Below are 15,328 nucleotides of genomic sequence, written 5' to 3' on the forward strand. Positions count from 1 at the left end.
GATTACCATGATATGGAATATAGTGCATGTTTGAAAATTATGGTTTATCCCTATTCATTCATTTATTCATTCATTCATGGAATACATCCAGATACATCAAGGGGTGGTGTGCAAGGACCTGTGGAAGATGAAAATGATAGGGTAGTTGCAAGCACAGAAAATAGTCCAGGTACTCCTGCTGTCACCTTTAGAAGCAAAAAAGTGGTTCACTTACCAATTGCTTTAAAATATTCACACTTTACTTTGGGGGTGGGTTTAATTTTGCTTCCTTTGGAGAGAGGAGTAATTGAAAGTTCTCATCCTTAGAAACTTGCATGCAATATCAGGTATCCTGGAAATAGTCATGGTGAAAACTTTTTTAACGGAAGTATTTCGTACTGTTCTTCTTAATGAGCACTTTTATTTTTAAGGCAATGAATTTCCAAGGAAGGTTAAAGTATCTTCACGGACAGAACAAGAAAGGGAAAGATGGATCAGTCCTTCCTCCTCAGCTAGCTTTGTTTGCTATAGCTACTCCCCTTCAGTCACCATCCATACTTGAAATTCGAACCAAAAATTTCATTTTTAGAACCAGACACAAACTGGATTTTACACCTACTGGTTGTGATGCCAAGTAAGTGAAACTTTTAAACTTTTACTTCATCAAATGTGTGTTTTATTCTACACAATGTGCAGTGTAAGTTCTAATATTTATTATTATATTAGTTGTTATCATTTTATATTATGTCCTGATTAAGTTAATTTCATCAGATGCACAAATCATATTATTTTGAAATTCCTTATGATACTTGCAAAGTTTATTCCACTAATTACATTACTAATTTCTTACTTTATACAATTATTATTAACATTACTATTATTATTATGAATTTTTAGCCCTAGAAGTTTAGTAACTTCCAAAAATTGACATAGTAGAGGATACTGAGCATTTGTATAGCATATCAAAGCATATCAATCTTTTCTCCTTTTGAATGGGGAAATCCTAATGGAGTGTATGCATTCTAGACTTTCATTAAAGTTTGTGACCTTTAGAACTTATTCTGTTAAATTCATTTTTAGCCATACTAATTTCCATGCTTTATTCAGAAAAAAATTAAAAATTTAGCCATAAGCAAAAGAGTGCAATTTGCATACATGGGGTTTTTCTACTCATGTGAAATTCTGAATGTCAAATTGCAGAAAGTAACATAAACCACTGAATTTATCTTACGTTAAGTTTTAAATCCCTCTAATTTTACTTTTTTTTGAACAGAGGGCAGATTGTTTTAGGATACACTGAAGCAGAGCTGTGCACCAGAGGGTCAGGATATCAGTTTGTTCACGCTGGGGATATGCTTCATTGCGCTGAATTCCACCTGCGGAGTGAGTGTTACTTCCTTACCCATATTCCCGAATCTGACAAAATGGCGTATACTCTGGTGCATGTTTCAAATTATTACATAAATATAGTGTTTAAGGAAACTATTTAGATAAACTTCTACTTATTATCATACAATCTTGAATAATCATGGTGACCTTACCTTTTTAAATTAACTTTACTGGTACATTTTAGATATACATAATGATCACATTCATCACAGGGAATTTGGATCTGTACATAATGATGGGGGTTCTTCTTTTCTCCCCACTCCACTACCCTCCCCTCAACTCCTCTTTCCCTTCTTATTTACAAAAGCTTTGTTTCCCTTTTTTTCCTTCTGTTTTTTCTTTTCTTTTCTCTTCCTTAGTCCCTTTCCCCCTCTTGCCTCCCTTGTTCCCCTTCCCATTGGGACATTTTCTTCCTCTTTCACAATATCTGTTACACATTTTGGTCCTTATTTACCCTTTCAGTTTCCTACACCATAGAAACAATGTGGTATTTAACATGTGTGTCCAATTTATTTCATTTAAGCATATGGCCTGAAGGTGCATCCATTTACCCAGAAATGTCTCAAGTTTATCCTTCTTTATGGCAGAGTAGTACTCCACTGTTCAAAAAACACATCTTCTTCACTCATTTCTTGGTTGATGGGCATTTGGGCTGTTTGTAAGATTTAGCTATTATAAACAGTTCTGCTATAAATGTGGGTGTGCACATACCACTGTGGTGTGATGTTTTTAATTCTTTTGGGTAGATACCAAGAAGGCAAATATTTGGGTAGAATGAAACCTCTATAGTTTTAGTTTTTTGAGGAATCTCCACACTGATCTCCACAGTGGTTGCACCAGTCTACAATCCCACCAACAATGGAGAAGGGTTCACTTTTCCCCACAGCCCTGCCAGCATTTGTTATTGGTTGATTTCTTGATAGTAGCCATTCCTTCTGGAGTGAGGTGGAATCTCAGCATTATTACTTGCTTGAATATTATTTCATATATTTATTTGTCATTTCTACTTATTCATGTGAAAAGTGTCTGTACATTTCAAATGTCCATTTTTGAGTTGGGTCTTTAAACTTTTGGGAGTCTGATTTTTTAAAATTTCTTTGTATACCCTGATATTAATCTGAGGAACAACTGGCAATTTTTTTTTCCACTCTGTGGGTTGTTTCTTCACTGTGTTGATTGTTTTGCTGTGCAAAAGCTTTTTAATAAGATGAGATCCCAGTTGTTGATTCTTTGTAATATTTCCCTTGCAGTCTGGGTTTTATTCATAGTCTTTGCCTATACCTGTGTCTTTAAGAGTTCTACGTATTCTGTCTTCCAACAGATTTAGTGTTTCTGTTTTAATATTTAGGTCTTTGATCTATTTCAGTTTGAGTTTAGTGCTTGGTGAGAGATAAGGATCTAGTTTTAATCTTGGGCATGTGCGGAGCCAGTTTTTCCAGCACCATTTATTAAAGAGGCTGTCTTCCTTCCAGTGAACATGTTTGGTCCCTTTGTCAAAGATAAGGTGTCTGAGTGTGTTTGGAGTTGTGTCTGCTTCTTCTAATCTGTTTCACTCCTGAGGTCTGGTGTTTTATTTTGTTTTTACCAGTACCATTCTGTTTTCACCATGGTAGCTTTGCTGCCACACAGCAACATAGTACTTTAATTATTATGAAAATGACAATTTGAGTCCAAAAAGTTTTGCTCAGGAATTCTTGAATGGTATCATTATTAATTTGTAAGTTATATGAATTTAGGTTTAAAGTTTAAAATTGTGAAGTATTGCAAATGTGTGGGAATATATTCCCTATTTAAAAGTAAAGCAATTCTTAAAAAATCTTCCTCCCCACCAAATTAATATCATCTGTGTACTGCATCTGTTAACCCAGATCCTCTCATTGATACCTAATCTTCCCTTTAACATTGTAAACGTGTAGTCCAAAATTTAAAAAAAAAAAACAGAAAAAAAAAAAAAGAAATTCTGAAAAATTGTTTCCATGGCCTTACTAGTTGTTAAGATGCTTATCATCATTGGTGGGTGATATGCAATGCATTCATCAAAATTTTGGAGGGCTTTGTTTCAGAGAATGTTTAAGTATATTGATTCCGAGTTCAATGACTGAATTTTTATCTTAGTGATGAAGACTGGAGAAAGTGGCATGACGGTTTTCAGGCTCCTGACAAAGCACAACCGCTGGACCTGGATGCAGTCTAACGCACGTGTAGTGTACAAAAATGGAAGACCGGACTATATCATTGCCACTCAGCGAGCTCTGACGTAAGCAAGCAGCCTGCGAATGTGTCTTGTTTTGGTTCTTTGATAACAGTTTGGTTTATAAATCTTCTTACATAAAAACTTTAATACTAAGGCAATTGAAAATTGAAATGTAAAATACTGTATGTATAGAAATAAGAGGCATGGGTAAGAGATATTGAGAAGACAGAATGCACAATCTTTATTGAGGAGTGAAACATGTAATGCTACAGAAAGAGAATGACATAATGACCACTCCAAAATTTTAATCCTGGGTTTATGAAGGACAAGTGAAAAGTTATCACCATCTGTAAGATAAAAGAAAAATAAAACAATGCTTTGTTTAGAATATGCTCTCTAAACACAGCAGTGCTTAATAAGATTTTCTTATGTATTCTGGGAATGAGCTCTTTGTCAAATATTTGCAGTTTCTGTCACTCTGGAGAATTGCTTTTTGTATGTGGCTTCCAAGATAAGGATCAATACTGATTTTTATTCTTTTATATATAGCAAATTGACCAGTAACACTTGCTGAAAAGACAGTTTATTGTCCTGGCTTTCAGTCAAAGGGTTTCTTCTGTAGTTCTGTCTCTAGACATTCTTGGTCTAGTTTCATTGGGCTAGTTGTCTATTTTTGTGCCGTCTATATGGCCTTAATTACTGTATGTTTATACTGTTTTGATATTTGAGTATATTCTTCATTTAATTTATTTGGCTTTGGTTGTCCTCCTTTAAGATCGCCTCAACTCACTTTACTCTTTATATGTCCATGTGTATTTTAGAAATCAGTTGTTAGTTCCCAGCAAAATATCTGTTGGAATTTTCAGTGGGATTACATTGAAACTGTAAATCATTTGAGGGAGAATTAACATCTTTACAGTACTAAGTCTTCTAATCCATGAACGTGATGAATGCATGGATGTGTGTATGTACTCCTATAAGTACGAGTATATATGTATCTGTGAGTATGGAGACTTGGGTATTTATGTACCCATACAAATTTGAACTCAACCTTGATCAGTGTTGCAAGACCATCAGTTTATCAAATCTTTGAAGATACAACCTTTGGCTTATTGATTCTTATTTCACATGTTTTCCATTTCATTTGTTTTCTCTTTATTATTTCCTTCTTTTATTTGGAAATAACTTGCTATTTTTTTCCAATTTTTTTCTTCTTGACTATCTGAAAATATGTATCAGTTTTCCTTTGGATTATTTTAACTACAACCTTCATTCTGATTTCTTATTTTTATCCTTCAATTGCAAATATTTCTTCTAATTTTAATTATTCTCTTGTACTCATGTTATTTAGAAATATAGTGTTACTGAACTTTTTGATATCAGAGGATTTTTCTATTTATTTATTTATTTATTTATTGGTTTTTTCTTCCAGTACCGGGAATCGAACTCACAACCCCGCACTTGCCAGGCAGGCGCTGTGCCATTGAGCTAAATCCCCAGCCCCAATTTTTCTATTTATTTTGTAACTGACTTTTAGCTTAATTCCATTGTAGTCAAAAACATTCTCCATGAATTTCAGTCCTTTGAAGGGATTTCATATTCCTTTGAAATATAGGATAGCTTATTTTATGATCTAGTATATGTTCTATGTTGATAAAATATCCCATATATCCTGTACAAGATACTTGTTCTGTTGTTCACAAGTGTGGTCTTTTTGTGACTGTCAGTATCAGTGATCTAGTTTATTTGTTGTGTTCATATCTTTACTTATCATTATATGTGTGTTCTATGAGTTACTAAGAACAGTTACAGAAGCTTTCATTTTCTAATTACGGATGAGGCACGTTACCTTTTTATACCATTTTGAAACATTTTTCTTTTCTGAATTTCCAGTTAATATCGTTTGGCTTTCTACTTGCCTGTGTACCTTTTGCGTCTTTTGTAGACTCATTGGAACTCTTTGCCTGTGATGTGAAATTTTGCATTTACATGTTAAAAATATATATATATATACACTCATATATATATAATTTTTGCATGTATATACTAAGGTATAAATGTACGTATAATTTTCTCCATGCTTAAATTTGATTTATGAATTATTTTACAAATATATAGAAAGTTTTGATTTTCACATTGCCAATTATCCCGTTGTTTTATCTATAAAACTTTTGTTTTGCTATTTTATTTGCACATCCCTCTTCTGATCAAAGTCATAAATTCTTATAGGTTGTTTTTATATTTACAAATATAAAAATAGATAAATTTTTTTTCTGTAGGATATCAGGATAAGAATGTAGCCTAAGAATGGAATTAACCACCATGTTACATTTTGACAAAAATTATAAATCAGAGTTCTTTTTTTTCTTTTTGTCTTTTTGAGACAGGGTCTCGCTATGCAGTTCAGGCTGGCCTTGAGCTCACTTTGTAGCCCAGGCTAGTCTCAAACTCGCAATGATCCTCCTGCCACAGCCTCCCGAGTGCTGGGATTACAGGCATGCACCACCACACCCGGCCCCTAAATCAGAGTTCTAAGTCATTTAAGTGTATTTGTCTATATTTTCTAGCATGAGTCATGAGACTAATTTAGGTCAAAATCAAGTCCGTGCGCCCTGCTGTTGGACTCAGTTATAGTATATTTTACTTGCTATTTTTCTTTTTATTTAATATCTTGTTTAAAGTGTTTATAATGAAACCCTTCCTAATATATACAGACTTTTCTGTACAAAATTTTAGAGATGAAGAGGGAAGAGAGCATTTACGAAAACGCAGTACAACATTGCCTTTTATGTTTACCACTGGAGAAGCTGTGCTGTACGAGGCGAGCAACCCTTTTTCTCCAATGATGGATCCTTTACCAATACGGACTAAAAGCACCACTAGTGGACCAGATTCTGCCACCAGACCAACTGAGAATAACGATTCTCTCCATCCCAGTTCCCTCTTGGCTGCCATGATGCAACAAGATGAGTCTATTTATCACTGCCCTGCTTCAAATACTGTACCTTTTGAAACAAATTTTTTTAATGATTCTATGATTGACTACAGTCATTGGCAAGACAATATTGTACCAATGGAAAACGATAATACCCTCAGACTTAAGCAAATTGGACAGACTCAGGAGATGAACCCAGTGCTTTCTGGAGGTCATGCTGGGGCTCTTCCAGATAATAAAAATAGTGAACTATACAACATTATGAAAAACCTCGGCATTGATTTTGAAGATATCAAGAGCATGCAGAATGAGGAATTTTTCAGAACTGATGTTTCTGGTGAGGTCGACTTCAGAGACATTGACATAAGGGATGAAATACTGACTTATGTCCAAGATTCTTTACGTAAGTCTTCATTCCTGAGTTCAGAGTACCAGCAGCCCCAGGCTGTCGCTCTGAATTCAAGCTGTATGGTACAAGAACATCTAGAGTTAGAACAGCAGCAGCAGCTGCAGCACCATGAAAAGCAGATAGTAGCGGAGCCTCAGCAACAACTGTGTCAGAAAATGAAACACATGCAAGTTAATGGCCTGTTTGCAAACTGGAGCTCTAACTCATCTGTGCCTTTCAGTTGTCCTCAGAAAGACCTACAGCAGTATAACGTGTTACCAGATTTACATGGGGCAAATCCACAGTTTCCCTACAAAGCTGAGCTGGGGACCATGCCTTACACACAGAACTTTGCTCCCTGTGATCAGTCTTTATTACCCCAGCATTCCAAGTGTACGCAGTTGGAGTTTCCCTTAGGGAATATTGAACCATCTCTGTACCATACAACTTCTAATTTAGAAGATTTTGCCACTTGTTTACAAGTTCCTGAAAACCAAAGGCATGGAATAAACCCACAGTCCACCATAGTAACTCCTCAGACATGTTATGCTGGGGCCGTGTCAGCGTATCAGTGTCAACCAGAACCTCAGCACAGCCGTGTGGATCAGATGCAGTACAATCCAGCAATTCCAGGTCCACAGGTGTTTCTAAACAAGGTAAGAGTTTGTTTTTTAAAGAGAGAAAACAAAAACAAAATAACAACAAGACAAAAACTAAAAAGATACAGAATTTCAAAATAAGATGATAGGAAATTAACAATGGCTGTTATATTGCATATTGTTATCTTCCATGAAGTTGCTCAGATTACCAGATGTAAGAATGCAAGATTGCTCAAACAGTTAAACATTAACTGTTCCTTTCAATAAATCACTAGAAATTAGTGGTACAGTTATCTTAGCTATCTCCCTTTTCTCTTTTCCCCGCTGGCAAGTGTGAGGTCGTGAGTTTGATTCCCATTACCAAAAAAAAAAAAAAAAAGCTGGTGATATAGCTCAGTGGCATAAGTGCCTGCCTGGCCAGCTCAAGGTTCTGTGTTTGATTCCCAGTACCAAAAAAAAAAAAACTGGGGTGAGGGAAAGGTAAGCATTTTAAAGAGCTGAATAAACCCTTTCAGCAGGTTTTTTTTTTTTACCCTATTAATAAATAGGCATGAGTTACAAAATTTTTGACTCAGTGACTGATTTTATTATCTGCAGTGTTTATAAACCAGCATTGCCAATTATATCACTGACTATTGTTTTGTAAGCATATAGATTTTTTGGTATGTTACTGATTTATTTCCCTGAATCATAAAGGAGAAAGAAACCAAGGCCCAAAGGAGCGTGAGTATGTCCTTAATGTAAAATGTCCGAAATTACCAGGTGAAATTAGTTAAAAGTGTATTTTGAATAGAATGTCACTTATCTTTTAGGATTCTTTAAAAATTTTTATGACTTCTTAAAAGTTTAAGCTTTTAAAACTTTGAAGTTTTAAAAATAATTTCTCCAAGACAAAGTTTTGTCGTACATATTTGAATGGGTTTCAGTCAAAGGTAAGTGTGCTTTCTTAGAATGCCTGTGCCCTAGGTCAGTGATGGGGAACCTTTTGGAGACCAAGTGCCAAATTGCAACCTGAAATCTGATTATTTACCACCAAGTGCCAGTACTGCACTGGATCCTGAGGTTTTAGCTTAGAAAAAGCAATGCATACATTAACATCGTTTGTCTTAAAAGAAAAAACACTGTAATGTGAGTGCCATCGGTTTGCCACCAGTCTTGGATTATGCCTGGAATCCAGGTGAAGTCTGTTTGTTTATTCCTAAAGTTCTTAAAAAGTGACTTTGTGTCATGGGAGGCAGGTTTGATGTTTTTATTTAAATATGTGAGCAGAAGTCTTTTTACAAGAAAGTACTCTTTAACTAAATATATGTTTTTGGTTTTTAAAAAAATAAGTTTAACACTGATAATAGTTGGTACCTATTGCCACCCAGGAATATATAATGTTTAAGGGGCACTTCAAGAAATTCATGACACCAAACCAGTGTTAGGAAAAATACTCAAGAATATCTTACAGACAGTGAAGCCAGCAATGCATTTATGCCTTTCCTTCAGAAAAATTTAGTTCATTTTTAGTATATTCCAATTTAGTTTTGAAGAATATGTTGTCTAGAAGTAAGTTCATTGACCTTTCTACTGTGTAGTTGAGTATAGTATAGTAATTTAAAAACGTGTCTTGAGGCTGGGGATGTAGCTCAGTGGCACAAGAGCCTTGCCTGGCAAGCGCCAGGTCCTGACTTCGAGTCCCAGTACTAAAAAAAAGCAAAATGTGCCTTCATTTGAATCTTTATCCCTAATTATTTCTTCCGGCTTTTTTCAGACATTTGGTTTGTCTGATTATGTATGAGCTTTTAATAGAAAGTAATGAGAAAGGTGTTTCTCATTCTCATTCCTGACATCCTTAAATTATATTAAAATTTAGCATTTAGATTAAGAAAATGTGGTATATATCCACAGTGGAACACCATAAAAATGGATGATATCCTGCCACTTGTCCAATGTGGATGAAACAGTAGGACACTATGTTAAGTGAAATAAGTCAAGCACAGAAAGACAAACACCAACAGTGTTCGTCGTATGTGGAAGATGAAAACCCAGGGTTTCACAGAAGTAGAGTTAGCAGAAGCTGGCACAGGAGGCTGGGAAGAGTTTGTTACTGAGTAGAGATAAATGGATGAGAGTAATAAGTTCTGGTGTCCTGCAGCACAGCCTGGTGACTATAGTTATTAATAATATATTGTGTGCTTCAAAAGAGAAGAAAGGACTTCATGTATTCTCAACACAAAGAAATGATAAATGTGAGAGGTGATGGATGTGCTAATTGTCCTGATTACAAATGATGTACATACATTGATACATCATATCCATATAATGTTCACACAAATGTGAATAATTATTACATGTCAATTAAAAGTAATAACATTTTAAGAAAATTGAGTTGTAACATTATTATGATAAATAGAAAAAAATAATAGTTCTGTAGACCTACATATTCCCTCAGGGTAGCCGCCTGCTACATGTGGCTCTTGAGCACTCAAAGTATAACTATTCCAAATCAAGATGTGCTGTAAACGTAAAGTGACTCCAGATTTTAAAAACAGCTTGAAAAAGCAATGGCAAATAATCTCATCTTTTTTAGTAATTTCATGTTGAAATAACTTCTGCTTTATTGGATTAAATGAACTGTATTACTAAAATTAATTTACCTTTTTTATCTCTTTGAATGTGGCTGAAAAGATCATACCTCAGCTATATATGTGCATCCATGTTTATAGCAGTGTGGTTTGTAATAGCTAAATCTTGGAAACAACCCAAATGTCCATCAACTGAGGAATGGTTAAAAAAGATGTATTTTTATACAAAGGAGTATTGCTCAGCTATAAAGAAAGATAACCTCGAGGCTTTTATGGGTAAATGGACGTCACTAGAGCCCACACTCATAAGTGAAGTAAATCAGATTCGCATGTCTGTACAGTATATTTAAAGGGAATGCCAACACACACTGTGCAGTGAGTGATGAGAACACTCATTTAAACCCTGCCGTTCTCTGCGCGGATGAGATTTTTCGTGTCTGGAGACCTGACAGCGTCTCCAGATGGCCTTGCCACTCATTTAAGATGCAGGTGTGGCTTGCTGTATATCGGATGTGTGTCTGGGAGGGTTTCAGAGTAGCCACTCTTGATTACTAAAGCCTACTGCTATACAGCCTTTAGAAAAGCAGATGTTGTTCGAAAGGAGCTAGGGGGTGATTTTAATCTGTTTGAAAGTTTCTGCAGTTTTCACTGTATACTGCAATGTAAAGGTTGTGTGATCTGTAAAACTCTACAAAAACTATATATCTGTGTCCTCTCTCCCTTTTTCCCTCCCTCCCTGCCTTCCTCCCTTCTGCCCTTTCTTTGTTGCATTCTTTTTCTTTTTCTTTTTCTTTTTTTTTTTTTTCTTGTAACAGTTCCAAAAACTAGACTAGTTTCAGTGGAAGAGGCAAGAAAGAGCATTTTCTTTTGATAATTCAGTTTCTTAACTGGAGCTGTGCTTTTAGTGGCATTTGTTAATTTAAATCATATTATAAATAAGAATTGGTTAAGGAAATCATGCTCATGATGTATTATTTTAGGACTATCAGTAAACCTTCAGAAAATCAGAACTGGTCATTTTTTGGAAGGGTCCTGGGTCCTCTGCAATCCAATGCAGTAATCTTGGAAGTAATCTATTCATTGCTGTCAGGTAATTGAGTGACATGAAGTTGGGCACCGCAAACCTACTTATGCAGAGAATGTTTAGTAGGACTCATGACTGGTTGTCTTTGACCTGTTAATATCTGTATGACCCAAAGATGACCTGAAGTGAGTCCGTTCTATCACTCACCTATACTATCTTCAAAAGTTTTTGTAGTGCCAGGCATGGTAGCACATGCCTGTAATCCCAGCACTCGGGAGGCTGAGGCAGGAGGATCGCTGTGAGTTCGAGGCCAGCCTGAACTGCATAGCAAGATCCTGTCTCAAAAAGACCAAAAAAACCCAAAAGTTTTTGTAGTTCATGAACAAACCAAAAGGTGATAAATGCAACTAATACATAGTGCCTTCTCAGTATGCCTTTATTGAAAGAATTTGCAATTTAACAGCAGTAAAAGAATTTGATATATATTAATATGTGATTTAATGGCTGACATTTTGAAGATCTGTCCTAATCAGTTGCATTGCTGTTGTTGCTTTCAGTTTCAGGACGGAGGAGGAGTTTTAAATGACATATACCCTGCTGAGTTAAATAACGTAAATAGCACTGAGGCTGCCATGCATCTTCAGCCATTTCCTCACCCAGCAGAAACCAGACCTTTCTCTGACTTGACACCCAGCGGATTCCTGTAACTACAAACCCAGTTTTCACCTTAATTTTTGATTAGTTTGTGAACAATCACAGAATTAAAAAACTGTCCGTGTTGGATGTCAGCAGGTTCACACGATGGCAGTGACACGTGTTATTCACACTGTTCATTCCAAACCGAATTTTAACCTTGGCTTTTGTAAAATTCAACATTACGTGGACGATCCTTGTTAAAACAGAAAGTGTGCTGCCAGGTAGGGAGGTGGCGTACATTTCCTGTCTTCTGGCTGCCACAGAATATGCAAAACTTACTCAGTGGCACTTTAAGACCTTTTGAAGTCAGGAAACTTGCTCCATGTGAATTATTTCTGTCAGAATAAAAATGGAATACGTTAAAGTTTGAACTTACGGATTTTCATCAGTGTACTAAATACAAAGTTGAAAGACTAACTTATCTCCCCATATTTTTAGTCTCTGCTTTTTCTCACCTGTTAAGTGGTTTGGTGTTTTATGAAACAATACTCTCAATGTTTTTCTCCTGTATTGTTGATCTTAAGTGCCTCACATTTTTTCCTACCTATGACACTGTAGGATGTATATTTTACATATTCTTTTACTTTTTAAATTAATAGCATTCTGCATACAAATATTACTTAGATTTCCTAAATTCATTTTTATTAATTCAGGCACATTTTTACTGCACTACTCACCCACTATCTTCAGGTAAAGGACAAATATTAATAGGATAATTATTTATTATATAATCTAGTTGCTTCTGTGCTTTAAATATTGCTATGTGCCTTATGTTGAAAAATTCCAAAGTAAAATGTCTTTCTAAATTATTTCTTAATTATTATATAGATATTAAGACAGTAGCACTTAAATTTCAGCAGTGTTTTCAGAAAAGATATACCACTGTTTATCTTTCCTGAAATCTTCACAATGGTAGTTGAATGTTGCCATGTGAAAATCTTGTGCTAAATGCAATCATGTTTATTAAATTACAGTGAAAAGAAGCAAAACAAGTTTATATCTAGCTTTTCAATTATATTAAGTGAAACACTCATTTCAGTGTATATGAATTTTCTTTAAAATGTCTTAGAGCATCACTTTCAGCCTTTGGGCTAAGATCAAATGCAAAATGTCTTAGAGTTATAGCCCTTTATGATACAGTGACTGTAAATTTCACTTTTTAAAACAGTGGAAACTTTGTTTTTTTAACACATTTGAAGAGTTTCAAGGTTGAAGATAGAAATTTTCGGTGCAGAGTATTGTAAAGAATAAAAAGAATGGTGCATTGTACAGACATAATGAACAAAATGACTTGTAAAATACTGTCTATTTCATTTAAGAGTAGTCCATACCTTATATATGCACATAAATAATTTGGGCTTTATATATATTTTATCAGTGTGTTTTAATAAATCAAATTGAACTGCTTTCAGGTTGATATCAACAAAAAGAAAACTACATAGTTTGTTTACCTTTAGGAATTGGTTTTCTAAAGGCAAATTTGTCACTTTACCAACTTCACTATCCTTAAACAATTTAAAGGAAAAAATGCCACTATCTGCTATTTTACTTGCATATAACATTTTAAATGCGTATACACATTTTTAATGTATTATTCAAAACAAATATGGACTCTCAAGATCAGTACATCTGTATCTCCTTTTTAAATAAATTAATGTATATAAACATGACCTGAGACAAAGTATCTCAGTTCCGTGCATTTTCAGTCAAAATTTTAAGTCTTTACAATTAATGCAAGTGTTGAAAAAAGATTTGTCTAAAATATTTCATAATCTGTTTCCACAGTGAGTTATCACTAGGAATTTAAACCAGTGACTTAGATTAATATTCTATTTTTATGTTTAAGTTTTTCATTAAAAGGCTTCATAAAAACCATTTTTGTTACTCCATATGTTCTTGTATGAGTTGTTTAGCTGAAAAACTAGGATTTTAAAATTGTGACTATGGTAACAACCAGTTATACACTTTTAAATTAAAATTTTTAAAGCAATATTGTATATTTTTACCTATATAAAATAATTAAAGTTTATCTGAAATAATAAAATCACATTAAACTAAATACACCTTTGTCTGTATTGCTAAGTGCCAAAGAAAGAAGGCTTATAGTACTGCTATTTTAAGGGATGTATTTGTAGACAGTGCAGATCTAAAGATGTTCATGTGTCTAATTTGAGCTTTTCCTATAACAGCTTGTTCTTTCAATACCTGAAGATTTACCAGTGTTTCTGTGTTATAAAAAGCTTTTGATCATTACTATGCACACACTAGTGTTTTTCAGTATTAATACATTTCAGGTAAATGTTTTCATAGCTTTTCTCTTTCCTTTAAAATGTTACGGCTTATATATTTCATACATAGATTTTTGTTTAAAGTATGATTTATATATGTATTCTTATTAAACAAAATTGTATATAATAATACATATTGTAATAAACTAATGACCACATATGAGTAACCTGTTTTAATGTACATTCCCCTTTCTGATCTACATAAGGGAAATAATTCCTTATAGTGTAGTATTATAACTATGTTAGATGAAGGCAGTCTGTAGTAGTTAAGAATATAAATTAATAATTCATAAACTTCTTCCCCAGTTTTTCCCATCAATGTTTTGGCCTCTACACGAACATTAAAAGAACATACTTTTAATAACTTCATAAATTAAAATGTTTCTGAAATTGTCTTTTTTTTTTTTTTTTTTTTTTTCTCCTTTCATGTGATACTAGGGATTGAACCTCGGGCCTTTGCACTAAACTACATTCCCATCTTGCCATCCCTTTTTATGTATGTATTCATGTATTTATTTCTTTTGTGGGGGAGACTGGGTCTCACTGAGTTGCTGAATTGCCCAGGCTGGGCTTGAACTTGTGATCTTCCTGCCTCATCTTCACAGAGTGCTGGGATTACAGGCTTGTGCCACCGTGCTGTGCTCCAGTGGACTGCTTTTTCTTTTCTTTTTAAAAACAGTGTAGTAGTGTTAGCATCTCAGTATAAACTAGACTTGCTTTCAAATAACAGAGCATTTAAAGGATAAAAATAACAATGAAGAAACTCAAGGTACACATACAGAGATGAGGAAATAGGCCCAAAAGGCGAAGTGGCCGCTGGTCATGGTGAATGCAGATTAGGAGCCATACCTGACAATTAAGAGTAGCTGTTCTAACGGACAGTTGGTGAGTGCCTTGTTCTGTCTGCCATTCTACTCATTGCTTAATTCAGGTTATGTCATCCCCATGAGGTAAATATAATGAATATAATCTTAACAATGATGAAGCTACTTTTAAAAAACTATCAAAGTTATCAATATACTTTGGTAAACAGAATAACAGCTTGCTAAAGATGTTCCTATTTTGACATCCAGAACCTACAAATATGTTAATTTTGGAGGCGAGAGAGATTTTGCAGATGTTACATTATGGATCTTGGCTAGATACAACAGTTTGGATTTTAAATGCCCCACAAAGCTCGTGTGTTGAAGGCTTGTCATCAGCAGGTAGCACCATTGGGAGGTGGAGGCTCATTCAGGAGGTGTGGCCTAGCGAAAGGAAGTTAGG

At 34.6% G+C, this 15,328-nt stretch overlaps 1 protein-coding gene across 1 annotated transcript in view; it reads left to right on the forward strand.

Moving 5' to 3' along the window:
* Ahr (aryl hydrocarbon receptor) overlaps window positions 1-14,431 on the forward strand; it is a 30,952-nt gene extending 16,521 nt beyond the window's left edge. The window contains exons 6-10 of the mRNA XM_013510570.1: window positions 411-613; window positions 1,253-1,362; window positions 3,484-3,625; window positions 6,299-7,541; window positions 11,636-14,431. Of these exons, the coding sequence (XP_013366024.1) occupies window positions 411-613; window positions 1,253-1,362; window positions 3,484-3,625; window positions 6,299-7,541; window positions 11,636-11,785 (1,848 nt within the window). The 3' untranslated portion in view covers window positions 11,786-14,431. The remainder of the gene's footprint in view (window positions 1-410; window positions 614-1,252; window positions 1,363-3,483; window positions 3,626-6,298; window positions 7,542-11,635) is intronic.
* Window positions 14,432-15,328: the final 897 nt, after the last annotated feature.

The sequence above is a fragment of the Chinchilla lanigera genome, unplaced genomic scaffold (genome assembly GCF_000276665.1).
Source record: "Chinchilla lanigera isolate Chin_1 unplaced genomic scaffold, ChiLan1.0 scaffold00009, whole genome shotgun sequence".
Taxonomy (NCBI): Eukaryota; Metazoa; Chordata; class Mammalia; order Rodentia; family Chinchillidae; genus Chinchilla; species Chinchilla lanigera.